The sequence below is a fragment of the Tetrao urogallus genome, assembly GCF_951394365.1.
Source record: "Tetrao urogallus genome assembly, chromosome: 4".
Classification (NCBI taxonomy): domain Eukaryota; kingdom Metazoa; phylum Chordata; class Aves; order Galliformes; family Phasianidae; genus Tetrao; species Tetrao urogallus.
In genome coordinates this window covers 49,861,990-49,889,212 of record NC_136817.1, presented here as the reverse complement: position 1 = coordinate 49,889,212, position 27,223 = coordinate 49,861,990, and the positions used below count along the sequence as shown (strand labels likewise).

General features: G+C 41.2%; 1 protein-coding gene across 2 annotated transcripts in view; it reads left to right on the top strand.

The window, feature by feature from the left end:
• Positions 1-1,748: 1,748 nt before the first annotated feature.
• TBC1D1 (TBC1 domain family member 1) overlaps positions 1,749-27,223 on the top strand; it is a gene marked incomplete at both ends in the record, with an annotated part of 85,341 nt that continues 59,866 nt past the window's right edge. For both annotated transcript variants that reach the window (XM_079534801.1, XM_079534800.1), the window contains one exon: positions 1,749-2,168. In XM_079534801.1, the coding sequence (XP_079390927.1) occupies positions 1,749-2,168 (420 nt within the window). The remainder of the gene's footprint in view (positions 2,169-27,223) is intronic.

Here is a 27,223-nt window from a genome sequence, read left to right as displayed (position 1 = left end):
GCACGGTTGGGTCTTCCTGCTGAATTCGGCATCCTTGTGACTGCTGGTGCTGTCACACAGTTCATCTGCCAGAAGATGCAAAAGTTCCGAAGTAAAACTACCCAAACACGTGGGGGTTTGCTGCAGGTCTCTTGGTTTTACAGTTTGCCAGTTACTGCAGAACCATTTTATCACATTTGGATATTTGCAAGTTAGTTACATTATAAAGTATACACTTAGATGAAAATGAATTCTTATCTTGAAATTCTCTTCAGTTTATTTATTTTTAAATCCTAAAACTTGTTTTGTTTTCAAAATGAGTTTTTGTGAGTGTTTCACACTGTTGAAAATAAAACATTTTTGAAAGGACAAATAAAGAGCCAAGTTGAATGAAAACTAATGAGAAAAATGTTGCTATTTTTGATCATCTTTGTAGATGAATGGAGACTGAAAATATTGCCACAGTAAACAGATGCCATTTATTAATACTTGTTCAAATATAATGATGAGGTATTTTGTCAGGAGTTCATGCAACTGCTTGTGTTGTTTTTAATAGATCTTTCTTGGGCGGAGGGTAAGCTCGTGTCATGGTATTTAGATGTAGGCAATTATAGGCCTGTCGGCTTCTCATCAGTCTCACACAGAATAACACAACAGCTGAAACCAGATTCAATTAATGAAGAGTTAAAACACTGTGATACAACAGATGCCGAGCTATGTGTTTTCATGGACTGTATTTTGTAGAACTGCATTGGTAGATAAATGCTATCACTGAATTTTGCTGCTGAAATGATCAGCGTGTAATATTCATACTTGCTGAGTATAACTGGGTTATAACAGGGTTATGTGTAACTTGCTTCTGCTTGATATTTTAAGAAACAAAAATGATACAAAAGCAGTGTGGCAGACATTAAGTATTTCTGGCCAGTATTTCTGCCCTTAAAATGCAGTCATGAATTGTGAATCATCTTCTGGTTGTGTGGTGTGTTTGTTTTTTGTTGTTGTTGTTTCAGTGGGATCTTGTAAGGATTGTTGCTTGTCTGTGCTGGGTTTATCTGTAATGGATCAGTTGAGTGCTGTTAGGCTTTCCAGATGATTTTTGTGGTGTTAATTAAAGAAAAAGGTCTGTTTTGTCCCGGTTCATGACCATTGGCAAACTGTACTCAAGTGAACTCCATGTAAGGAGTCAAATTCAAACTCATACACCTGTGAACAAGAAAAATAACCTTTTATTTTAATACTTTTGAATGTGAAAGTGTCTCAGCAAACATTGACTTCAAATGCTGTGAAGGTTATAATGTAATCTGAGTTCTTTCTGTGATAATAGGATTGAAATAGGCTGATGTGATCCATGTCAGCCTGCCCATGAAGCAGAAACAGGCTAGAGAGAAGGTGCATTCTTGAGTTTAGTTACTTGTTAGATAATTTAGCAGGAGTTACAAGAACAACTTTTAAATCGGGACTGATGTTTTTCCAAGCAATATATTGAGTACTATTGTGCTTGTTAGACCTGAAACTGTAAAGTCCAGGGTACGGAAAGTGTGCCATGTAGGTCATGGTGAATGATTGGTGTGTCTCTTCTGGTGTTAATCTATTAAATATTTCTGTTACTAATGGTTTAGTTTTTAATAGGGTTGCAGCACCAACATAACTTTCTCTTTTCCTTTCAGATTTCTGCTGCTCCTAACTTAAAGGAACCATCCAAATATTGCTATTCCGTGCAACCGACATCCTGGTGAATTAATCGTGGTTACCTAAAGGATTGTAAAATGGAGCCAATAACATTCAAAGCTAAGAAATATCAAGCTCCTAACGATTTCTCAGCAAGCTTCACCCTTCAGCTTGTCGGTTCCCTGCCTGTGCATTCCCTAACCACTACGTCCATGCTGCCTTGGATTGTGGCAGAGATCCGGGCTCTCAGTAGTACAAAGTCTTCCAAAGAAGAACTTGGCATCAGCCAAATCCGGCTTTATGTTTCACCATCGAGTTTGCGATGTGAACCAGACACGGGGAAAATCCAGCAGTGGGATCCTTTGATTTGTTCTGATCTGTTTGAATACAAGCCACAGCATGTCCACAAACTGATTCACAACAGCCATGATCCAAGCTACATTGCTTGCCTGATAAAAGATGGAACAGAAAATCAGCAAAGTATCTGCTATGTATTCAAAGCTGATGATCAAACAAAAGTAAGTAAAAAAAGAAAAAAAAAAAAGAAAAAAAAAAAACAACAAAACAACAACACCAAACATGCCAAATCAAGTTACATTCAGAATCACATTTAAGAATTGGCTCTTGTTGTATTATCAAGGGCTATATAGAAAAAATGTAGATGTGGAAGAGGAGTTGACACTACTTGTAGAATAGATTTGCTTTTGTACTGTTTGAAACTTCCCACCATACTGTAAGACCTTTAGGTTGCGTTTATAATTAAAGACTTTATCTCTCTAAAACTCACAGAAATGCTTCACTTTATTTGATGTTAATGGTTCTGCTGAATTAGAACTGCTTCGTATGTGAAGTGAAAGGTGTGTAAATTTACAGGATCAGAACCTGAATTTTGTTGGCTTAGAAGGCACTCTACTTTGGGATATGTGCTGAAATCTTGGCCTCTGTGTCAGTGAGACTTTTTCTGCTGATGTCATTGGGGCTAGAGTTTCACCCTTCAGCCATTGTGAACTTTATCTCATCTTATGGTCAGACCTCTCAAATTTCTCTTTTCATAAAATGAGACCTATGTGGCTAGGAAAGAGGCATTTCCTTTCCTGAAGATGTAAGGAATGGGCCACAGCCCAATGCATAGCATACCTTAAACTGCAGGACATTGTAGAAGCCTCTTCCCCAGCTCTATCATCCATGTTGTGTCAGAAAACAGTAGAGAGGTCACTGCACAGTGCTGCAGGTCTGAAACATGGGCTTGCTGCTGCACACTGCAAGGTGGGAGTTTTGTGTGAGTCTCATGCTGTGGGTGAAACTTGCCTCAGTCTGCATGCAAGTTGATCGATCCCTTGCTGAAAAGGTTGCAGCATTAAAAACAGATGATTGCTGCTGTTGCTGTTTGAGAGTAATGTGAGATAGTAACTCTCTGAATTAGTAACACAAGGCTACTGTGATAGGTTGATCTACTGCATGCAAATTAGTGACATGTCCTTTACCTCTTAAGGATAAAGCAGTGCTTATGTTGAAAAACAGCATCCTGCTACATGCTTGCATCAGAGATGTCCTGCTGACAAACCTCGGAGGAGTTATGTGAACTATACTGCATGTAGTGCCAACCTGTCAAAGAGCAAAACGTTGCACAGTTCCAAGTACATGTCTCAAGCTTAGAGGTCAAAACATATGGAAAGAGCTTTAGTTAAATCCCTCCGGAAAAAAACAAACAGTTCCAGTGAATTAGAAGGAAAGTATGTCATAAATCGTAATCATTCAACTGAGAAGCCATGTCAAGTTAGAACGTAGAATACCAAATGTGTGTGTGTGTGTGTATTGATGTTTATGCATTTATGAAGAGGTGTGAGCTGATGTTAGCTGTTTAGCAGGTAACCAGCTTGAAAGGGCAATAGTGTACTGTATGCATGTGCTGCAAATTGAGGGAACTGTTAAATGTGAGTTGAGGACTTTAGCACTATGTTGCTGAGCTCATGTTTTGTTTCAGAAGAAAGAAATTTTAGAAACTGGACCTTTGCAGCCTGTGTGACTCAGCAGACTCCTATGCTGGCAGCCTTGCTCCTGAGCTCTCTTAACATTCCCTCTGAAGACTAAAAACAATCTTACAGACTTAGTCAGCATTGTCACAGTCATATTCCTCTTGGAGTCCAGGGTGAATAAAAATGTTGAATATATATTCTTTCTCTCTTCTACACAGCTGAAGCAGTAGGCCAAATAAATTTGGTCACAGAATTTGTGTGCTGATAATAACTTCTTATCCAGTGATACTGAACATCTGAACTTTTCTGATAATCACACTCCATCTGTTTCTACAAATCAACAGGATACTCCTTATAAAACTGTAAACTACAAAAGCTACAGCTCTTTGTAGTAGGGCTATATTGTATGTGCAGACTGGATTTGAAGTAGGTGTGCCTTGCAAATAAGTTCCGAGTATATCCACACATCAGGATAAGTTGAATATAAGAGAACAGAAGGATGTATATAGGAGAAGTGGACTAGGAAGATGAAAATGAACACAGTTGAGTAAAAGATTAAGCAGTGAAGGTCTTTGAAGAGGAGGACTAGAAACTTGAACTTTATGCAAACAGAGAAATTCCTCTGAAGGTGATATTATGTGCAGAAAACTAGGAATGGGTTGCCTGTTTAGCATGGGCATTGCAGATGGCCTGTAGTTGTGTTATTTTGTATGTGCATATTGAGGTGGAATACATACTTAATTAGTGAGAGATTATTTTACTATATAATAGGAAAACATTTTGTTAGTGGGAGATTATTTTTTGCTGAGTAATATATTTCTAGAATCCAGAATTGCTGGAGCTGTGGGAACATATGTAATGATTTTCCTGGATATGAATGCAGTGCTGTCAGAGTCATTGCTCCACTACCTACATGCCATTCTCTTTAGAAAAGACATTGGTAGGCAGGTAATTAATGCTTAAAGTCAGGGTTCTTTGCTAGAAATTCTTCATGCTACTTCTCTTGAGAAGTGAGAGAGGAGGCAGTGCCCTATTGGATAATTTGTCTTCACTATAGGATTCTTTATAATTGTTTCCATTTCATCATCATGGCATTATACAGCTCACTTTCTGGGCAGATACAGCAGTGAAAAGGGAAGACTTGTTCCCAACAAACTGTTTCTTGGCACTTTGCTTATGCACAAGCATATGCATATAGGGATAATTCCACACAGTACTAAAAGGAAGGGTTTTACTGCCTCCAGAGAGCTGCTTTTATGAATTAGAGTTCCCCTTTCTAAGCTGATCTATGTTTATGGGATCTGGACTCTTCCTTGTATAGTTTCAGAAAGCGTTTCTTTGTGTGGGTTGGTTTTGTGCTTGCTTGTTTTTTGTTTTTTTTGGGAGGTTTTTTTTTGGGGGGGGGGGGGGGGGGGGTTGTTGTTTCTGTTGTGTTTTTTTTTTTTTTTTTTTTTTTTAACATTTTTTTACCCTCATCTTGTGAAGATTCGGTGGGGCTTCATGATTAAGTAATTTCTGCCTGATGATAGGGCTAAAGTGTTAATGCGTATTCTTTGCAGGTGCTCAGGAATAGAGCTGGAATCAATTGTATTGCCTGTGGGGAACTTGTGAAGGCTATGAATAGGTCATAGGTGGGGATTATGCATGCTGTGTTGAGTAATGGTGATAGAAGCTGAAGAAAAACTACTTCTCCAGCAAATACATGCTTGTAAAATAATACCTTAATCATAAGAATGCATTGTTGTTGAACACAACAACACCCACAACCTCCTTGAGCAACCTGTTTCAGTGTGTCACCACCCTCTGAGTGAAAAACTTTCTCCTAATATTTAACCCAAATCTCCCCTGTCTCAGTTTAAAACCATTCCCCCTTGTCCTATCACTATCCACCCTCATAAACAGCCGTTCCCGCTCCTGTTTATATGCTCCCTTCAAGTACTGGCAGGCTGCGGTGAGGTCTCCCACAGCGCATTCTTTCCCAAGCTTAACAAGCCCAATTCTCTCAACCTTTCCTCCCTCATAGGAGAGGTGCTCCAGCCCTCTGATCATCACAGTGGCCCTCCTCTGGATTCTGCTCCAAGAACTCCATGTCCTTGTTTCTGCATTATGAACTGGAGGCTTAGAGGGAAAGTCTAGAAACTTCAGCCTCATGTCTTGTAAGGAGGAGCATTTCTGTAAGATATCAATGATTGATAATTAGAGAATGAAGATATGTAAAACATCTGTTTCAGATTTTTGAAAAGGTTAAGCTTCATTCTCCCTTGCTCTTTCTACAGTCAGCATGCAAGTTGCCGTTACAGCCTGTAATATATTCTTGTGTTTACCAGAACTGTTAATGCTATAGTTGGAGAGCACTGGATAAAACTATTCCATCATATAGAGAAATTCTGCTTGTGACTTAAGATCACGGATGCGTAAGATATGTGTGTCTGCTTGCTTCTTCTAAATCTTCATTTTGCAGTATCATAAAACAAAGGAGAACTTTTGGCTCAGGATCAGCTTCTGTCAGCTGCAGGAGTGCTGCCATGAGGGTGATGGTGCCTGAGTGGGTGCAGCAGATGAGGGATCCCACTCGAGCCCAAAGCCTGCTCTAAAATTTGCTGGCACCATTTGTGTGGATTTTTCTTGTACCACATCGATCCTGTCGCAGAGATGAGCTCCGTCTCCTTATACCACTGTGCTTGTTAAAATGCAGCCCTTGTCCTGCTTTTGAGCTACTTGGTTGCAGCAATAATCTCCACTTTTGTCAGAGATTCTTTTTGTGTTTGTGTGTATGTACCAATTGCTTTAATAGCTACTACTTTTTAAACAACCTTCACCTACTTCTGTGAGTTACAATAGCTTATGTGCTTAAGTAGATTAGGTTGCATTACCTGGAATGCAGTGTGCTTTGTTACATGTTGTTTGTGAGCTGATTATGTTCTGGAGAAGCTGGTTTTGGATAATCAAGACTTAGCTTTCTGTGAGGCTGCATGGAGCTGAAGTTGTGAGTGAACTTCACATTATTCATCTATAAAAGGAATTGCAAAGGCTCTGTGAACTCCAAACCAGTTGTTGTGAGGCTTAGCTTAGGATTCCTATGCAACTTGTTTTTGCATTAGTCTCAAAGATAGGACCTCACTAAGTATCTCATTTTTAATAGGACCATTTCCCTTTCTTAAATTAATTCAGGTAAGGGAGGAGGTATTTTATTTATCATTGTTTAATGAATCTACAGAGATTAAAATTAGGTTCTTTTCTTGCAAAAAAGCATTAAGAGCCACTGAAACAAAACCGAGTAACTCGCCTTACTTCAGGGCAGCTCAGAGCTTCATGTCTGTTTTCACCCTCTTATTTACAGGTACTTCTCTTTATCCTTTTTATCCTTTATTTCTTCTTCTTTTTTGTTTTCTGATGCAACCTTCATAATTGCAAAATGCTAAGGAAGTCTCCCTCCATCTCTCCATTTGATAACTGGAGAAATGCACGTGAAAAGGGGGAAAAAACAGCAGAACAAATGAAGAATGAAATACATACCTGTGCACATATATAGGCTGGTATATAAAGTGGGTCAAAGTTTAGCTCTGTAAATCTTAATAGAGTATCATATGTAATGCAGCAGCCAGCTATGCTCTGGCTGCTCTCACAAAGCAAGCAGGCTTTACACTTAACCTGAGCCAAGAGCGTAACTGTGACCGGGGCCAAAAAAGCCAACTCAGTGCCTGGGGTCTGTTCAGAGGATTTGTCTGTAAACACTCTGCTTTCAGGGTCTTTGACAGCGAGTGACCCTGTCCCAGACAGCAATATCCCAAACCTTTATGATGCCTCATCAGAATCTGGAGAGACTTAGGAGAGTTTAGCTGAGCTACAAATGTCACTACATTCACCAGTGTTTTCTACAAAATAGAATCACAGAATGGCTTGGGATGGAAGAGTCCTTAAAGATCACCTACTTCTAACTCCCGTACTGTATGATTTCCCTCAGTCTCCTCTTCTGATTGCCATGTGGAGCAAGTCATTTGTGTAATACTGTTGCCATTTCCTGACTTAAAGTCAGAGTTAATGTCCCAGCAAGAAAGATGAAATTAATCAAACGGTTTGCTCTATTTACTGCAAATTCCTCAATCTGCTAAATCATGCAAAAGTTTCTGCTACAGAATTACTTCTAAAAACTCTTCATGTAGTTTAAGCAATGTATTATTCTGTATCAGATCACGTTCTCAAATGTGTTGGAAGTATGTTTGTCACTTGTTCTGTCTTCTGCTCTCTTTTAGCTGAAATTATTTATTGTTCCATCATTTTTTCTGTTGGAAATTATAGCAGATATGGAACAGTGGAACCAAAGCTAAGTAAATAAGTAACAGACTTGTGATGGCTTCTCACTACTCACCATTCCTCCCATTACGAGTTCTGATGTTGGTAGTTTATAAAGCCCAATAAAGGAAGTGGGAGCTGTAACCCATAATATCCAAATGTCCTTGAGGTTTGCAGTGGAGTTTTCTTCAGAAACTTCCAGGGTAACTTGAAGGAGAACTGTTGTCTCTGTTTTACACAATGGCAAATGGGATACAGAGAAACTGAGGCTACAGAAGTGCAGTATTTGTAACCCATGTAAGAGCTTTCATTTACACTTAAGTTTATCATCAGTGTGAGTTCCAGGTTATTCTGTTAGTGGGAATTCCTAGGACAAATTCTGACTTGGAAAGACTGTGGTTCAGCACTAGCTGTATGTCTGCTTGGTAGGCTCCTACGTCTCTCGTGACCGATATGAGGACACTGAGCACAAAGCAGCCACGTAACCAGTGATTAGAGCATTTGTGCAGGAAGAGGGAGACTGAGCTTGTTCACTCCTGGGCAGTGAGGCCCTGGTTTCTTGTGCTTGAGCAGAAGGCTATTCTTTGTCTTTCTTGTTAATGGGCCAGATCCACAGTGCCAGTAAGTGGAAGACATGTAACTAGGATTAACAGAAATTGCGATAGCGTTTAGAATTTGAAGTCAGTCTTCTAATTTGTAGGCCAAGTCCTACATACCCTATTTATTTCAATTTGTAGGACAGTATTGAGCTAGTGCAACACCACGTTTCTCTCTGCTCCAAACCAGCCCAGTGTACCTTGTTAGATCACCTTACATATTTTATTAAGTTTCAAGTTGATATGAATTTAGAAACTAAAGTGAGAACATAAAGTGATCTGGGGTATTTTTTTCCTGGTACTTTCCCTAGGAGGTGGTGGAAATTCAGTGCAGCATCAAAAGGTACTCTGAAGGATTGAGTTCTGCAGCCTGAAACAATGTTGTTACTTTCTATTGCGATCTCAAAGAGGGATGAGGAGGGTGGAGGTGCACAGGAAGGCTTGCAGCCTTGGGTAACAAAAACATAATGTGATGGGTGAGCAGTTGGCTGACAGGTTGAGCAAAAATGTTTATAGTAAATGGATTTGCATTAGGCTTGTGGCCGGTCACTGATGGGGTTCTGCAGGGTTCCATTCTAAGGCAAGTTCTCTTTCAAGTGGTCGTCAATGACTCGCATACAGAACTTGAAGGTATACTAAGTTTGTGGATGACACTAAACTGGGAGGAGATATTGACTCCCTCAGGGGTAGAGGAGCCTTGCAGAGGGATCACCCACTGCATGAAACTTAACAAGGCCACGTGCTAGACTCTGCACCTGAAGCAACCCTGGCTATATATGTACAGCCTGGAGGGCGAGAGGCTGGAAAGCAGCACTCTGGAAAGGGATTGGAGGTTCTGGTTGATGGTAAGTTGAACGTGAGTCAGCAGTGTGCCCTAGCAGCCAAAAGGGTTTCAACAGTACTTTGAGGTGTTTGTGATAACTTCATCAATTTTGTCACTTCATTCTAGGACAAGCTTTGTGGTATTTCTCCTGTATTTAATTTATTATATTTTTGTCAGCTGGAATATATTTTTACTACTTTGCTTGAGAAACACCATTACCAAGAAATTAGTTAACTTTCTGTGACCAACTTCCAAAACTTTGTAAGAGTCACGGTGATGCTGCAGTATTCAAATTTGCTTGAAAACCTTGAAATAAACTTACTGTAAAAGATGATTTGAAAATTTGATGTTTTTAAAATTCATACAGTTGTCAAAGAACCATATAAGACTTCAAGCTGAGGGACTGTGAGTATCCATGCATTACTCCAGCACTTAGTATTAGATTCTCCAGCTTCATAAGTGCTAACGATAACAAAATAGTAACAGTGAAATATACAGCTCTCCTTGCTGTCCTGTACAAAGTCTGCCTTCCATGAAGGTGTTGGATGCAACATGCACCAAGTAAGCGCACGTAGCAGTGCAAACCTACAGCTTAAAGCTAGGTGGCAGCCAGCAAAAAGCTCTGGGTAAATACTTGTAGTACAAGCTGTGCCTGAAACAAAGTAAGGATGAATCTTGAAACCTGGGTTGCATGTACAGAATTAAGAGTTCAGGAAATACTATTTGATTCACGTCAGCATTGTGTAGTAGTCTGAATGCGTGACTCTACAGAGAGGAATAACTAATCATATAGTAACTCCATTGTATTGCCTCTAGTTACCTGTTGCAGTGGCTTATTAAAATTATTTCAAGAATAGAGGATATTGGTAAGAATGCTGCCTTACTGATTGCCAAATGCAAGTCAGAAAGTCTGTGATCAAAATACAGTTTTTAATTTTTCATCTAATTAGTTAATGATCATAAGGAGCTTCACATACAGTTGTAGTGTTTAGAAATTAATTTTGTGGTACATTGTGCAGTGATGGTGCAGTCTAAAGGCAGAAAGTATGTTTTAGAGGGGAAACCAGAACTGCTTTGGCAAAGAACATTTTGCATAAAGAGTCAGTCTTGTTTAATTCCTTGTTAATTTTCATGGCATGTAGTACAGTAACACATGGAGGACAATGTAATTTCACTCCATATTGAAAGGTGAGATCTTTAAACATGTAGGGAAGTGCTTTTTTACATATATGAGAAAACAAAGGCAATATCTGTCATGTAGGTCAATGAGATCTATCTAGATGGACTCAAGATCTTCTGCATGAATTAGGTTGTGGAACGGGGTTCTGTGTTGGAGATTACTAGAAATGAAAACTTTTTTCAAAAGAAAAATAAGGTTTTAGTTTACTGATACATAACTTCAATATGCTCAATTTTTTTTTTTCAGATTCTGTAATGGCCTTAATGGGCAAATTGAAACACATGTATTAAAATACAAAGATGTCAATTAATAAATAATAATACTAACCAAATCACCTCTTTAAAGTAGCTCCTTATTTTTCCATGCAATCAGCTTTTCAATTTAGAGTTTTGCCTGCATGAAGCTGACATTTATGCTGTGCCCTTGGGGTCATCAGATGAGGGCTCTTTGACTGTAGTGGAGCAGAAAACAACGCAGAGGAGACATATATAACCGCTGTATTTACTTTAGCAGCAGAGTCTCCCATCCCGTTATATGTCAAAGTGAATAACGGTAACAAATTGCTATCTTAAAATCAGTGCTTTCCCTTGCCTGGTATAGACACAGTTGTTCTATATTTCTGTTATTTTACCCTCTCTACGGACGTCAAGTTACGGGAAGGGCTGTGGGAAATATTTTCCTAAAGAATGATTTGTGCGGCTGGACAAATACAGGCTTAAATGGATATGTGTGTCTGCCCCAAAGGTTGAGCGCTGACGATCTGATACAAGGATTGAGTGGATAATGCCAGTTTATACTTGGTTTGTGTTTTGTATGAAACTACTGATCGATGCTTGCTTTTCCTTTCTTTCCCACCCTCCCCCCATTTTTCCCAGTGACAGTGATTGAGATGCATTGCTGGCCATAAAAACAGCCTCGCTGCTGACTCTTGCGTTAGGCTGAGTTGGATCCTTCTGTATAACTGATCGAATGCTTTTGTCTCCAAGCCTCTTCTTTCAACCATATCTAGGAAACAAACAAACAACCCAGTTTCACACATACATAATGAGCAAGAAATGCTTTAAGATGTTATTATTTGTAATCATAATGTAGAGTAACTTGCTGAATTGTTTTCTTCCTTGTATGTTGTACTTACCATCATACTGTACTGGACTTTCATAGTAAGAGAGAATAAGATGTAATCCATTACCGGGCTAATCTGAGATCTCTGTAGGCCACAAACAGTAGAAACGCAGAAAATAATTGGTATTAGCTTTCCACTAATATCTGGAGGTATGTTGTATGTCTCAAAATGTGGCTAAGTAAAATAGAGGTGTTTCTTTGAGAGATTAAAAGCGAACCATAGGTGAGTCTTATCTCTGAATCTTTGATGCTGAAAATACATGTGCTTTAATGTCAGGCTAATTTTATTAAGTATGACAGAAATACTTGCAGTAAGGAAGCTGAGCATGTAGGTACTTGACGTCCAGTTCCTGGGTTAATTCCTTTTGAGAAATTTTTGATAGACAGAACCACTTTCAAAACCAATTAAAAAGAAAACCTCTACCATGCATTTTAGCACATTTGGGATGATTAGCACAGTCAGTTCAGCATCACTAGTTGAAAAATAGGGTTCTCTCCTTTGATTTCAAATCAAATGAAATTATGACATATGTCTAGGAAGCAGTAATACACTGAAGTCTTATGAGCAGAATTCCATTCAGTGCTGTTGCTTCTCTGCACTGTTCAAAACCTGCTCTGATATGCACGGGTCTGTTATAAATTGTGCCGAGAAGTCAGGTCCTCTTTATTCTGACCAAGGACTTGAGATGCTTTTTGTTTTCCCATTTCATGCATAGTTCAGAATATCACAGCAGCGCCGAGTAAAGTGCTTTGATTTCCAAAGTGAGACTGGGATTTAGGAGAGGCAGCAGGTTTTTGTTGTTTTTTTTTTTCCTGGAGGGCACTGTGCAGTGTTGCTGTCATAGCATGGCATTTTTTACACCATTTCTACCAGTATTTTTTTTAATGTAGTCAGACCTTGGGAAATGTTCTGTAATTGCAGAAAAAAAAAACTTCATTGTTCTTAAAAGAGAGACGTTCCCAGACTGGATTACTTTTTCCCCTGCTTGTCACAAGTTTGCAGGCTCGTTATGGCTTAAGTTGAGGTGTTCAAGTGCCACTTAGTGGCTGACCCGAGGAAACGTGAGGTGCTATGCTGGCTGCGATGGTTCTCCCTTCCCCTGCTTTTGCTTCCCACCAGCAGGAGAATTCTTCATCTTATCTTAAAGATACTGATGGCTTAATCTAAGACTGGCTGGAGTCACAGCCTGGTGGGGTACAGAGGAAAATTTTAGTGCTGTGATTCTCTTTTTTTTTTTTCTTTTTCCAAATTGCATTGTCAAAGTTCTATTTAGGCTCCCCCTATGTGAAACAAGTTGCTATTTTGCTGTGTTGTGAGCTAGCACAGGAACCAACAATACATGAAGGTGCCTCCAGAACTGAAGTAGGAGTGCTGCTGGAGTTGCTAAGAAAATACTATGTGTTCTTCAGTACTAGAGTTAGAAAATAAGATGTGCTCCTTGAGGCAGTGTTTGGCGTTGGCTGATACTCCAGGATGTCTCAGTTCCCCACAGCAGGATATCTGATTGATGTAAAATCATTAGCTCCATCACATTCTGAGCTTGATTATAATACACTTCTATCTGGACACCAGGCTCTCACCACCACAGTTTGACTTTTAGAAAGTTGCAGGACTTGAGAATATCATTTACATGTAAGTTACTGACTCCATAGTGAATTAGTTACAGCCAGCAGGCAGCAAACAGCAGTGTCCATTGTTTATGTGCAGGCACATTTTGCCTCTAGGAGGTTTCCAGTGAGCTCATCAGGTAGGCAGAGTACTGTAGAAAAGAAATGCTTCCAGTTTTCCTTTTAAATGAAGCTGTTTTGTTTTGTTTCAGTGCAAGCTTTACAGTTTTGGTGTTTTAATAGAGTATCCACAAGTAAGCTGTGTTTGCAAGGGTCGGAAATGTTCCCAGGGGCATTGAAGAAAACAGGAGGTAGTTTCTACTGGAGTTCAGTCTGAGGTTGGTTGTGAGTGAAATCAAAGCACATGTGTGGGGTTAACACGAATATGCAATGAGATAATTTAATCTATATGTATTTAACTGTTTGGCTTTAATGTTACAGTGGTTTTTTTGAACAGAGAAAATGAATTAAAGCTAGCCTAAACTTAAATCGTAAGCCAATTATGATTGCAACTAACAGAAGACTAAGAATTTATCTGACCCTACTCAGATAACTGCTGAGGTTCTTTGGGCCTGTGAATGCAATCAGACTTGTGAGCTCAGATTCATAGGCTGCAGTGGTAGCTGAACTCCCCATGCTCCAGCATTGTTGTAAATGTAAGGTGTGACTGTCTGAGAGCAGTCCTGCTGTCCGGCACATCCATCCAGATGTGTGCAGGCTTTTCTGGAACATCAAAATGACCAGTTGGTACTGGTAGTACACGGTGGGGAGGAAATGGCAAAATCAATCCATAATTATTTTATTCTAACTTCATTTCTTTAAGCAGGATGCTACGCATTTTGAGCTTTATTCCTGAAAATGTGTACACATTTCCTTAATTTTAACTACTCCAGGCATCTTGTAGTGATGGTATCCTAGCTCTCCCAGTCATAAGAAATGGTTAAAGTGACCTGTTCTGAGCAAATCTGCTTTGTCCATGTGGATTTGTGGGTTGGGGAGAGCTGATTCAGAGTCTTAAGGCTCGCATTGTTCTCGCAGAGGAGCGGAAGTGCAGTCAGCACATGTGGCAGAAATGTGCAGCCGTGTCTTCCAGCAACATATCCTGAGCCCTTTGAAGCAATTCAGCTTTATCAAAACCACAAAAGCTCAACAAAGACAAATCCTGTTGCTGTCTCTGCATTGCACGTTGTATTTCACAAATGATTTTTGATGTGTTTTTAGCAATCAGACAGAACTGGCTTAGAATAACTCCATGTGGATTGTGGTTTATAATGAAACCTGAAACTGCAAACTTCTGAATGAAAAGTTAATTGAGTAGCAGGAAAAGTGTCTTTTCAGATTGGTATGGACAGTGTTTGAATCTGGCTTTAGAGAAGTTTTATTGCCATTTTGTGGCTTTACTGTTATTGAAAGACAGTGCAACTTAGCCAAAGCTATAAGAAATCGCAGCAAAGAGCCCACAGAGCTGCCTAAGGTGCACTTTATAAGCTTTGAGAAGAGGGTCAGAAGGGTAGAGATAAAAGCTGTAAATGAAGGTGTGTGTGGGAGGGAACATCACCGATAAAATTTTCCACTCACAAGACAGAAGAAAGAATATAATCAACAACACAAAACAAAAATTGCAATTCACTTATTAAAAATGTAGCTCTATCTGCATCATACAAAGTTACCATACGTGCAAGTCATTCTATTAGGAAGTTTCCAGTGGCGTTCTGAATGCCACGTGACACAGGAAATTTCTAGGGCAGGACTGTGCTGCAGCTTGTAAGCAAAGGAAGGGCTAGAGATGGGAAGGGGTGCAGAGCGTGGGTCAGGCCAGCTGCACACTGCCAGTTGGCTGGGGCTGCGGGACAGAGCCTGTTCCAGTTCCTGCTGGGGTCTTGTTCAGACTGATGACATGAGGGCAACGTTACAGAAACTGAAGTTTCTTCAGCTTGATTCTGGAAAAGAACAGGACAATACGGTACTTGTTTCCTCTTTTTGTTACCTACGTTTAAGGTGCATAAGGATGTAATAGCAACTGAGTCTGTGTCTTCAGTGGGGTGGGCTGGATCCTTTTCAGATGAATACTTTCACACCCGCATGCTCGTTGTACATAAAGTGCAGTAGTGCCATGCGAGCTCTGGGCACTGTACCTGCAGAGATGTAAACCTGAACTGATATTCTTTATTGTTAAGCTCTTTCCCAGCAAAAATAAGAACATTACCATCTAATGAGGGGAAAAAGGGGGTTAAAGTTTTGTTGTGTTATTATTTTACTACTTCTGTTTATTTTGGGATGTGCTTTAGAATATTTCAACTCCAGTAAAATTCCCACAGACCCTGTGAACTGTCTATGGAGATTGCTGCAGAAATCAGTTATGAGAAATCAGTGTGATCTTTGCATATAGCAGAGCCATGAGGTTTTTTGAGTTATTAATTTATGTTGTGGAGAACTGATAACTGGCTACTTTGCATGGCTATTCCTACTACGGAGTTCAGTATACTTCACTAGTCTACTGCTGTTCCAACTGAAGTGCACAAAATAATATGCTCAGGGAGTGGGATTGTTTTCATGTTTTTGTTAATTTTGTGAACAAAGCACCTAAGCTACAACTCCATGAAAGTATGCATTTAAAATTGTTCATTTTATATTATTTATTATATTTATTTATATTATATTATTTATTAACGTATTAACGTAAGAGAATAAACTGCATATAATCAGCTAACATGAGGCTCCATTTAGTAGGAATGTGTAGTTATGTGCAACCCACAGCACATAAATTTTACACAGATAAATTTTACAACTGTGATATTTTACTTACCTAGTTAAATATAAAGCCTTTTTCTGTTCATAGTCAGCTTTTCCTCCACACTTTCTAAACTTTTTTTTGCTGATTAGCTTATCCATTATTAGAAGCATATAGTATTTAAATGTATTTTCCTGTGTGAGATGGTGCTTCTACCCAAAGGAAATGAGACACATTTTCACACGAAGCATCTGTCTTCCCACGTGAGTTACTTGGCTTAACCATTTAAGTTTCAGGATCAAGGAACACCTTAAGTGTAGCCTTTAATTAGCTGCATTTCAGAAAAGCGTTCTGCAGCTTTCAGTTTTATGTTTGGTTTTTGTTCTGGAGATCTCTCGGTGGTTGCTTTGAGGAAGCAGGAAGCATGGGAGGCTGGAGGAGGAGGGCGCAAAGTCCTTCTGTGGAGGACTTTCTTTCTTCGTGCCCTCTTGTCAGGGAGGATGAGTGTTTAAAAAAAAAAAAAAAAAAAAAAAGTCTGGCATCATTACTATTTTATGCTTTATCCAGTCATGTCAGCATGTGCATACAGATGTGCACTGTCCCTATGGAGGCGGCGGCTGCTGCTGCTCTCTTCCTGGAGGTTTCTCAGCATCTTGGGGAGCTCAGCTAGTTGTTCCTCAACTTGGTCACATTGATGTGAGCAAAAAAATGCTGGCCTACAGGGAGGGGTATGGGAGGTGCCTACTTCAGCCAGGCTCAAGATCACACTGATGATCTCAAGGGTTCCACCTCTCTTTGTCTCTGCATGGTAGGAGCAACCCCATTGGTTTTGAACTCCATTTTCTGTTTTTGCAGTTTGCCACTTTGCTCCACTCATCCTTCCCCAGCTACATAGCTGCCAGAAAATTCTCCATCCAAAACAGTGTAAATGTTTGGATCCTCTGATGCCTCTTTTGGCACTTTCCTACTGTGTGCAGTGTTTTCCCTGTTGTTTGCTTCCCACATTGTCCTTGTGGTTTTCTTGCCTCCAGCCTTTCAGACTGAAGTGATATCTTTACAGGTCTGCCTGAACTTACCTACAGGATGTGTTTGGTTGGTGTTTTTGTTTTGTTTTGTTTTCTCTCTTTAATGAACATCTGATCGATTGGTCACAACCAGCTCACTCAGCAGTGCATATCTGATCGCGGTAGAATCGTGCCTTAGATGAATTAGTCAATGCCCATGGCAAAGTCCCTGATGACTTCAAGGTGTTTTTTTTCCTGTCTGTGAGAAGACAGAAAATACTCAATCCGGCATGATGCTTGCCAATCTAAAGTTTACTCACTGGTATTTTTGGAAGCATTTGATGTGTCAGGATGATCTCAGTCCAGATGCACATTTTGCATTAGGTAGTCTCAATGTATATGAATGGGTATCAGGACCCTACAGCTGGATTGTATTTATTGTTACACTGTTTGTGGATAACCTTGCTCTCTTTTTTCTCCATGTATTGTAATCTTAACATCCCAGCAGTCATTTCTGTACCAGGATATCTTAGATCCTCTTGGCATTGCTCATGTTTTTTGCCAGATGCTGTATTTCTAAAAGTGTCCTCTTGTCAGCTTGTCCCATAGCTAACTTCAGGAGCTGATACTTCTATCTAGTTTTAGGTTCTCTATACCATTTATTGTTTTGGGAAGAGGTGTCCCTTATGGATGATGGCAGCATTTCCCCAGTCCCTTTTTTGATGAAAGACTACAAAACATTTCTGCTCTGAACTTTCTGAATCAAGCATCTGCTGTCACAAAGAACTCTCACAATAGGGCAGAAGAGAGAAGTTTCCAAATCAGACCCATGGGGAAGAATGTTAAGATACTGGTAGCAACTCATAAACCTACTTTAACCTTATAATGAATCGTTTCATTGTCTTGTACTCTTCTCATCTGGCTCTAGTTGATCTAGCATTGACTGTAGCATTTGGAGGATTTTATTCCACTGCTGAGCAGGGAACCTGGGTTCCCGTTTTACCATTCCTTCACTTGAATCAAGGCTTTTCAGCAATTACAAATTTTGTAGCTGAACAATCTCATGGATGCTAAAATTGGCAAGAGTCTAGAAAGGGTTCCGTCACTGAGGCTGGTGCCCAGAGCTCTGACAAGAAATCATTCTCTTCTATCAGTCTGCTACACAGGAAGAGGATTGCATGTTATCTCTGGGCACCAGCCCAAAGTCTTGTGTTTTTCTTGCTACTACTGCCTAGCAGATAGCCAAAACTCTTCAGTCTACACTCTTAACTGACAAACTGTGCAAAACCTACCCAAAACATTGTCATTTCCCTTTCCACTGAGTATCTGAAAGCCATTAAGAAGCCGTGCTGCTTTCTTCAGTGAGAAAATGGGTTTCATCTTCAGCGTGAACATGCAGCTCCAGACAGTGGCTTCCTTTGCACTTTGCCTAAGGGAGCAGCTGCTGCCAGCCAGTTACTTCTTTTCATGGGGCTGATGCAGGTCTTGTTTGAGAAGGTTTGTTGGTTTTATGATTAATCTTTTATTTTATTTTGCCTCAAGAAATTGGAATTTGTTTGAATTTAGCTAAAATGAGTAACAAAACTCATGATTAATATTTGGATAGAGGATCTTTTCAATATTTTCTTCCTTCAGTGGATCCAGATGAATTGTTTGTCTTGTCTTAAAATTTGATGGAGGCAGCTTAACATTCTGGTGTTATTTTGGTATCTTTAACATAGTTGTACATTATTAACAAAATATTATTAATATTGAGAATTCTTATGACTAGCAGTATTAGTGCAGTAGTAACTTCTTTTCTATCTAGTTCTCTGACAAAGGAGAAACCATCTAGCCCACTCTGGGAATGGGAAGGGATGAGACAAGACTCAAGGACATCTTAATGAATGGTTAAGACTAAGTTACGAAAGATAAAAATTGAGGATGTTTGAAACAAAGGCCAAATAACAAATGCTGGTAATTACTGACAGGCTTATTTTTTTCTTTTTCTCAATTTTCTCAATTGCACTTATAAAGGCTTTGTGTAGATGAGACCTAATAGGAAAGGAAGACAAAGGGAGCTGTAACAGGTGATTTGGGCAGAGGGGGTAATTCATGAGAAGAAGAGCTGCAGAAGCAGGTTTAAAGAAAAAAATTCAGGGCAAAAACAAATTAAAAAGGGAATGGGGTGTACTGTTAAATCACCACCAAAATTAAAACAAAAGCAGCAGGAGAGTACAGTTTTCAGGTAATCATGTTCGTGATCATTAATGCAATTTCTTGTGAAACTTCCTTCAATGGTGACATACTGTGAAGGCTCTTAAAAAATATTTATGACCATTAAACTTAAAGAAAGCTAAAATCAGAGGAGATGGAGTCAGAAGATGTTCCTTTTCTGAGTTAGGTTGAGTACAGTCCCCTTCCTTCTTAATAGAACTTGTATCTCCCCTCTCTTTCCTTCTCTCCAAATGGTTTCTTTTAATGCAGAGATTTTTTTTTTTTTTTAGGAGAAATAATGAGGGTATTTGTGTATGTGTAAATTTTTGAAGGACATCTATAAAATGGGAAAATTCTTTTTCTGACAATGTAAGCTTTCAGTTGGAGCTTTGAAGCATTTTAATTGCTGCTGTGTTTAAAAGGAGACAAATATCTTGCTAATATTTTCCATCATAACATGGAACTGTTCATATGCACGAGGGTTACTTTTTTAAAAAAAGATTGTACACTTAGATAAGATGGTGTCAAGTGCTGCTTACTGTTTATGCAATACAGATGTCATTTGCCCTGGCCCTGAATTTTTCCATTTACCCAAAATGGATATACAGTATTTTTGGAGAGACAGTTATTTGTACAAGCCAAATTCAAAATAGAAAAATACAGAGGTCCCCTTTTCAATTGAATATCCTGAAAATGAATGCAGTTATTGTTTTTGCTACGTTGCTTTTTTGGAAGGTGAGCAAAACAGAGATCTTTTCATTTACACAGAAGAGTTTAATGCATTACAAACATTTTTATATCTCAACATTTAAAGCCTTGCTGCCAGAATTACTCACATGTCTGTGAGCATACCCAGTCTCTCTTCCTTCAAGGCTAGCATATACCATCTCCATTCGACAGACAAACTAAAGCAGGAAGAGTTGTGAAGTAGCATGCTTGAAAATCACGTTAACAGCAGAAATTGGAATTCATTCACTGTTACTTTATCTCTTAATTCAGCACATTCAACACATGACCACTCTTCCTACCAGCCCTGTAACATGTAGAAGATTTCTGTGTGCGTATAAGTCACTACATCACTGTAACAACTGCAGGCAGCAGGTTTAGAAGTTAAGTAGCACAAATTGACACACTGAGGCCAACTCTTTGAGCTACTGGTAGTCAGGGCTAGAAGCCAAGTCTCCTGACTGACATCAGCATTTAATGGAGACTCGGAGAATATGTGTGTATTGTTAGTTTGAAACTGTGGAAGGGTGCCAGCCGGGAGGGGGGAGCTGGAAAAGTTCCCAAGCTGGCAGGATCTCCTCAGAGAAAAGGGCAGAAATGATCATTTAGACATAATATTGTTCATGTTCAGCATTATAGAAATACAGCTCTAACACTACCACCACAGAACAGATACACTGTACAACTATAAGCAGCACATGATGCTCTTGCATTCTTCTTGCCTGAAATAAAAGTAAACCTAGTTTACATACGTTAAATTGTAAGTACTTCTGATGTTTTGTAAGGTGCCAAGTTTAAAGCCCACAGAAAAAAATGCCCTTTTTTCATGTATGTGCTCCATACATCGTAAGCACTAGCAGCAGAGAGAATATCTCACCACTATCATGCCAATAAACCTTTGAGACCACCACCAGAGTGAGTGTTGCTCATACAATTTATTAGGTTTATGGGTAAAGAAAGTCCACGTGGTTAAATTGCCTGTGGCCACCATTGTAATGACAGAATGAACCGTTGGTCACCCTCGTGAATCACTTTTACCTTCACCTATAGAAAAATGGATCTCTGTTCTCCTTTGATGGAAATATGAAATATGTTTGTCATGGTTCTAATTACAGAAGTTGTTGCATTGGTTTTAAATTAATTAAAAAAAATCTCCAGGCAGGCTTTTGGCTCTTCAGCCATGAGAAGGTCACTGTAAGTAAGCTGCATATTGTTAGTTAGCTTATACTTGTTAGTGTTTCGTGTCTCACCAGCAGATGTTGCTCAGGAAAGGGAGTCTACAGGTTTTCAAATTCCCACATTAGATGTCCCCGCTGAATAGCTATAAATCTTTGAGCATGCCACCTAAACTTACTTAATTTTAAAAGTGGGTAAACTAGTACTTAGGTTAAAGACTCCACTAGAGATCCCTAATACTTAAGAGAAGCAGATTTTCCCTGGTCCTACCACAAGCTCACTTTGGCCAAGGAGCTGCCATGCCAGACCAGGGCTAAGCATGCACAACCGCACACCAGTTAGTTGTGGCCAAAGACATTATGTTTTCAAGGCACATTCTTTCAGCCATGTGTTCCAATCACCTTTTCTAAGTAGGTCTTAATATTCTGGGTTGATGTTCTGATTAGTTGTTTTCTGATTTGCTCACATAGAGTTCCTCAGCAGTTTGGTCAGATGAGCATAGCTTTGGGCAGAGCAAGAAGCTGCATTTTTGTGCTTCTTCATCTAACTTTGAGCAGATGAACTTTATTGGGAAGAAGCATAAGATGAAGCACTATGCTGTACTGTTCGGATTTTGCAAATCTCTTTCTCTTTACTTTGTCTCTATGAGGGGATGGAAAATAAAGGGCTTTTTGTTTGACCCAAACAGATCATTTCCTGTGAAATCCAAGCGTTTTTTTCCCCTAATTGTGTCCTTCCTCCAAACTGAGGAAAATCAATTGTTTTTTTTCCAGCTCTACTGCATACAGCAGGGCTGTGTGCTCAGAGGTGAGCTAGCAGAAGAACAGCTGAGCTGAAAATCTTCCTGTCAGGGAAGTGGGTCATGTCCCTTCACCTGCTGGAGATGTACATACTATTGAAATGCTCCGACAGCTTTCTTACTCAGGAGAGATGCCACCTGCTGTATTGCATTCAGCTTTGGAGTCCAGATCCAGAAAATCACAGGGATGATCAGAGGGCTGGAGCACCTCTCCTATGAAGAAAGATTGAGGAAGCTGGGTTTGTTCAGCTTGGAGGAGGCTTTGGGAAGACCTCATTATGGCCTTCTAGAATTTAAAGGAGGCTACAGGAAAGCTGAAAAGGGGCTCTATCACAGAGTGCCGTGACAGGACCACTTTTAAGCTTACACAGGGTTGATCAAGATTAGACAGTAGGAAGGAATTTTTCACAATGCGAGTGGTAAGGCACCGGCGCAGGCAGCCCAGAGAAGCTGTGGTTGTCCCATTCATCCCTGGAGGCGTTCAAGGCTGGGTTGGATGTTGATCAGCCTTGGAGTAGGGATGGTGCCCCTGCCCACAGAAAGTGATCGTTAAGGCTCCTTACAAACCAAACCTTTCTACAAGCCTGTGACGTTTCTGGAAGTAGGTCTACTTGGGATTGATGTGAATTGCTGTTAGATAACTTAGGAAAGGTGAGCCTGACTGGAAATGTAACATTTCACAAGGTTTCAAATGAAATATTTTACTTAGTTTACTTGGATTCTGCCATACCCCCCAGAAAACTACACAGACAGCGCGCAGCGTTTTTTTTTCTTTTACAGGAGTTGTGATTACTGAGTGACTGCGAACTGCTCAAAACACCACCGAGCTCAATAGCGGCTCCCTCCCGCCCCAGCAGCCCGCCGAGCCCGGGGCCCCGGGAGCCGGGAGCCCCGGCTACCCGGAGGAGGCGGAGCGCGGTGGGGGCGGGACGCGGCCCCCGGCCCAGCCCGGCCCTTCTTTCCCTCCCCTTCTTTTCCTTTCCCTCGCCGGCCCAGCCTTGCCCGGCTCTTCCCGCGCCGGCGCCGCCGCGGGCAGTGCTCCGGGCGGGCGGCTGGGGCGCATGAAGGGGAGGCGGCAGGCAGAGGTGGGAGCGGCCGGAGCGCGGGGCGCCTGGCGGCCGGGAGGATGTCCCCATTGTTCAGCTGGGTGGCCAAGGTAGGCGGAGGGCACGGCCCGGCCGGGGGGGCGGCACGCGTCCCGCGGGGCTCCGGGGCGGCGACGGAGCCCTGCTGCCGGCTCGGCTCGGAGCGAGCAGCGAGGGGAAGTTGGGCTGGAAGCGGCGCGCTGCGGAGGGGAAAACGGCGGTGAAAGCTGTAGGAAGGTGTGGTACGTGCTGGAGTCGCCTCGTGCGTGCTCTGGGGTACGTGTAACTGCGCTCCCGCTGCTCGTTAAGACTTTTTTCCCAGAACGTATGCACAGCCCTCGGCTAGCCTTTATTTGGCTTACTGAAGTCTGGCAGTGTATGTGACGTGCTGGCTTTTGCTTCTGTGTGTCTGAGGGTTCAATACTATCTTCCATCACACTTTGTGGAGTTGCACATGGATGCAGAGCAGTAGAGGTGGCTTAAACAAATCTGGAACATAGTTTAGAGCTGATGTTTCAAAAATGTGCTTTGTTTTGCTCTCCAAAATAGGCATGATATGTATGTTATTCTATGGTGAGACAAAGCAGAAAGCACAGAGAGGATGGGGTGAGGCAGGCTCTGTGACAGCCAGAGTTAGGGGTTCCTCTGAGGAATTACCTGAATAAATAAGACTAGATCTTAAAGTTAAACTCTTGGGTGCTTGTTGAGTCCATAGAGCCCAGGTCTGTTGTTCCATGAGGGTATGGCTGGTTGGCTGATGGCTGTAATGCAGCCCTCACATAGCAGGTGGAATCCCTGTGTTGGGAAGGTGGCAGGAGGGAGCACACTATGACCATATCACATCCATTTAGATCCCAGTAGGGAGGATTTGCTCTCCCCTGTCTTAGAAAGGAGTCTCCTTCTTTTTAGCTATGCTTAGAAAAGTGGAAATTTATCCTTTCCTCTTCCCATTGTTTTTGGGTTTTTTTAAACCTGTCTAAGTAGCTGCCAGGTGGGGCGTGTGTTAAGCAGTTCCTTCTCCTGTCATCACTGTGGCTCTGTCTCATGGTGCTGTGCTACCCGAGGGAATGATGCCGTGCCAGCAGCCACAAGCACGCTGGCCTCATCTGCAGGTGGAGTGATGCAGTGGAGTGAATCCCGCAGGACGTGGTGTGGAGCACCCTGTGCCCCTCGCTTGCTGTGAGCTTGTCAGGAGCACAAAGCCACCAGTCAGCCAACAGCAGGCCGGGGGGGTGGGGGGAGAGACGGAGGGGGGGCACAGGGCAGAGTCCGTGGTGTGCAGACTTGGCCAAACTTCTGCTGGGGGAAACGGGCTCCTGCAGGAATGCACTGTTGATTTTGTTCTCGCAAGTGTTTACTGAAATTTCAAAGCCAATTATTGCACTGCTGTTTCCTTGCAAGTGGTTAGTGTTATTCTTTGAATGGCGGCTAATCATCAGCACTAATCTGGGAGGGAATACTAGGCAGAGTATTGAGAAAATATAAGATGACGATTGTGAGCAGAGAAAGCTATCCTGCCTGCCAAAGTCTGAGCAGTAAAATTGCAGGAAGCGTTGCTGGACTCTCCCAGCACAACTGTGCCAGGGTTTGTAAGATGGTGGCCCCTTTCAGAACAAGGAGAGACTGCAGGGTGTGGGGGAGACAGGCCCCTGGAAACAAAGCTGGGCACTGACTGCTGAAAGTATCCCAACCTGGGAAAGAAGTGCTGAGGGTCTGCATGCAGATTCCCTGGCCAGGAGGTATTTACAGGTGAAGTAATGTACCCCCATGTGCTGTAAAATAAGTCCCAAGTGCTTGTAAGCATTACACTGCCACTTTTATGTGCTGTGTTACTCCTGTCTATGTGTTGTCTTCTGTCTATGCACAGGCTCCTTAGGGTGAGCGGTGAGCTGTGCTGTGCTGCAGGCCCAGTCCTGGGGTGTACTGAAGGAGAAGCCCCAGCCAAATCTGTGTGGGTTGATGCTGCCCACCATGCTGGGTAATGACCTTTGAAGTAGTGACTTATTTTAGTCTGCTAAAATTAGTTAAATAAAAGAATAGTTATACCTGTTTTTCCTGCCTGGATTTATAAAACTAGACGACTGACTTCAGGGAAATCCTTCACTAAGCACCTTACAACACAGCCTATTCAAAGTGTAGTCTAACTTTGGTCAGCTGTAGGCAGACGGTGCAGACACTTTCATAAATAAAGGTGCTTCGATCTTCATGTTCAGTTCACTGCATTAACTGTTACATCAAAACTGTCATTCTGCAAATATTACATGGAAATAGTTGTTTTTTTTTAACAAGGTATGATGTACTTGTATGCCATCAATTCACCAGTAGGAGAGAGCAGTACAGCCAGGGTTGCTAAGAGTATTTTTACTTCTTCCCATTGAAGGGATTCAAGGCCAAGCTGGATGTGGCTCTGGACAGCCTGGTCTAATGATTGGCAACCATGCACATAGCAAGGGGTTGAAACTAGATGATCACTGTGGTCCTTTTCAATCTAGGACATTCTATGGTTCTATGATTTAATTTAAGTAAAATGAAGCCTGCCAACTTTAGTCCTAGCTGTGATTCTAACTTAATTTTATAATGTAAGCTTCTGTTCAGAAGCAGCCTTGCAGAAGCCACAGATAGGACTTGACCACTGAATAAAGAGAAAGAAGCAGTTCTTAGCCTAATAAGTTGTATAGATGGACAATTCGAGTAAGTACGTGCTCAGAATCTCAGCTACTTAAACCATTTATGCATAGCGTGTCTTTCTAGTTACAAAAAAAGAGTACTGTATACACTACAAAAAGCTTAGTTTCATCTAATTTTTGTCTACAGGACTATAAGCTAACAAGGTAAAGTAGAGAAAAGTAATGTAAAAGCAAGGTTACAGAGAAGATCAAGGCTTGTTCTGTGATGATGGTGGTGCAGTGGATCAGTCAGTCCTGGCCTGCTGTCTGTAGCTCTTTCCTCCTCATGCTGCAGGATGGCAGTTTCCCACCAGTTCTGGGAGAGAGCTGGGCACAGCGGAGCTTCTTGTTATGGCCTCAGGTACCCTGAGAATGGGTCCCCAGCACCAGCTAAAAGCCTGTGGGTGCTGCAGGATGGGTGGCTCATCTTGCAGCTCAGACTGAGAATCTGATCGTTTGGGTTTCTTCTGTGCTGAAAAACAGATTTTAGAGCATATTCACAGTACATGTTCTGAAATTGCCAATAGCGAAACAAGTGTTGGTTTGTTTTTGTTGTTTTTTTTTTTTTTTCAAGGATTACTGAGGCAGGATTGCCTGTGACCTTTCCTCAGTTTGGGAAGGTTACAAGGCTTCAAAAAAGAGAATTTCTACACCAGTCAGTGTGGAAATGCTTGGATATTTTAAGCATTACTGGAGTACTGATGGTAAATGTCAATTGTTTTTTATTGCAGTCTTGATATAATTCAATACGCTTTGTTAGAAGTGATCTTGTTAATGTTCTGCCATTCTTTTTATTATTTTTCTGAATGAGTGCCTGATAGGCCTCTAGTGAGGAATGCATGGGAGTGACAATTTACTTCATAGTGTAGGTCAGGAACTGCATATGCAATTAATTTGCCTCTGGAAGAAGATGAGAGACTGAAAATGAGGAAGAGCAAGAAATCCCTCCCCCTCCTTTTCCTTTCTATTCTGCCTATCTTGTCTTTTTTCCTGTTCTGTTTTGGTGTGCATCATACTCACTTATGAGGGTGTTTTGTTTAAGTGTACTGACTTGGCTCTTCTCTTAATTCTCACAGTTTCCAGCATAGCTGAACACCTGTGGGTTTCTTTAATCCCTTAATGAATGACTTGCTTTTTAGCCAAGATTTGTTCTCTTAAGAAGCACTCTTCACTGTTCGTTTTGACACTGTCTGCAGCTTCAAAAGCTTTGAAGTTTATCAAGCCTGCCTTAGTTTTAAACCCATCTTACTTCTAAGATGATATTTGGAGAAGTGAATTAATGATGGTGGTCTCCTGCGGTGTACAACCCTCGTTTAGGCTGGTGCATTGATCCCCATAGCCCTGTTTCTAAATATATTTGAGAACGTGGGTACTGTATCAAGAATCAGAAAAATAACTGAGAATCAGTGTGAAGGAAGAATCGGGAGTGAGTCTGGTGAGAAGGCTCAAGTGCTGAGGTTCCTCTTGTAGAAGAAACCTCAGAGCCTTGAACACGGCAGGCTGAGCAGGAGGATAAGACCCTGCTCATCTCCCAGGCTGAATGCCTGCAATGCAGGAAACTTCAGATTTCCACAGGATTTCAGGGCCGGGTT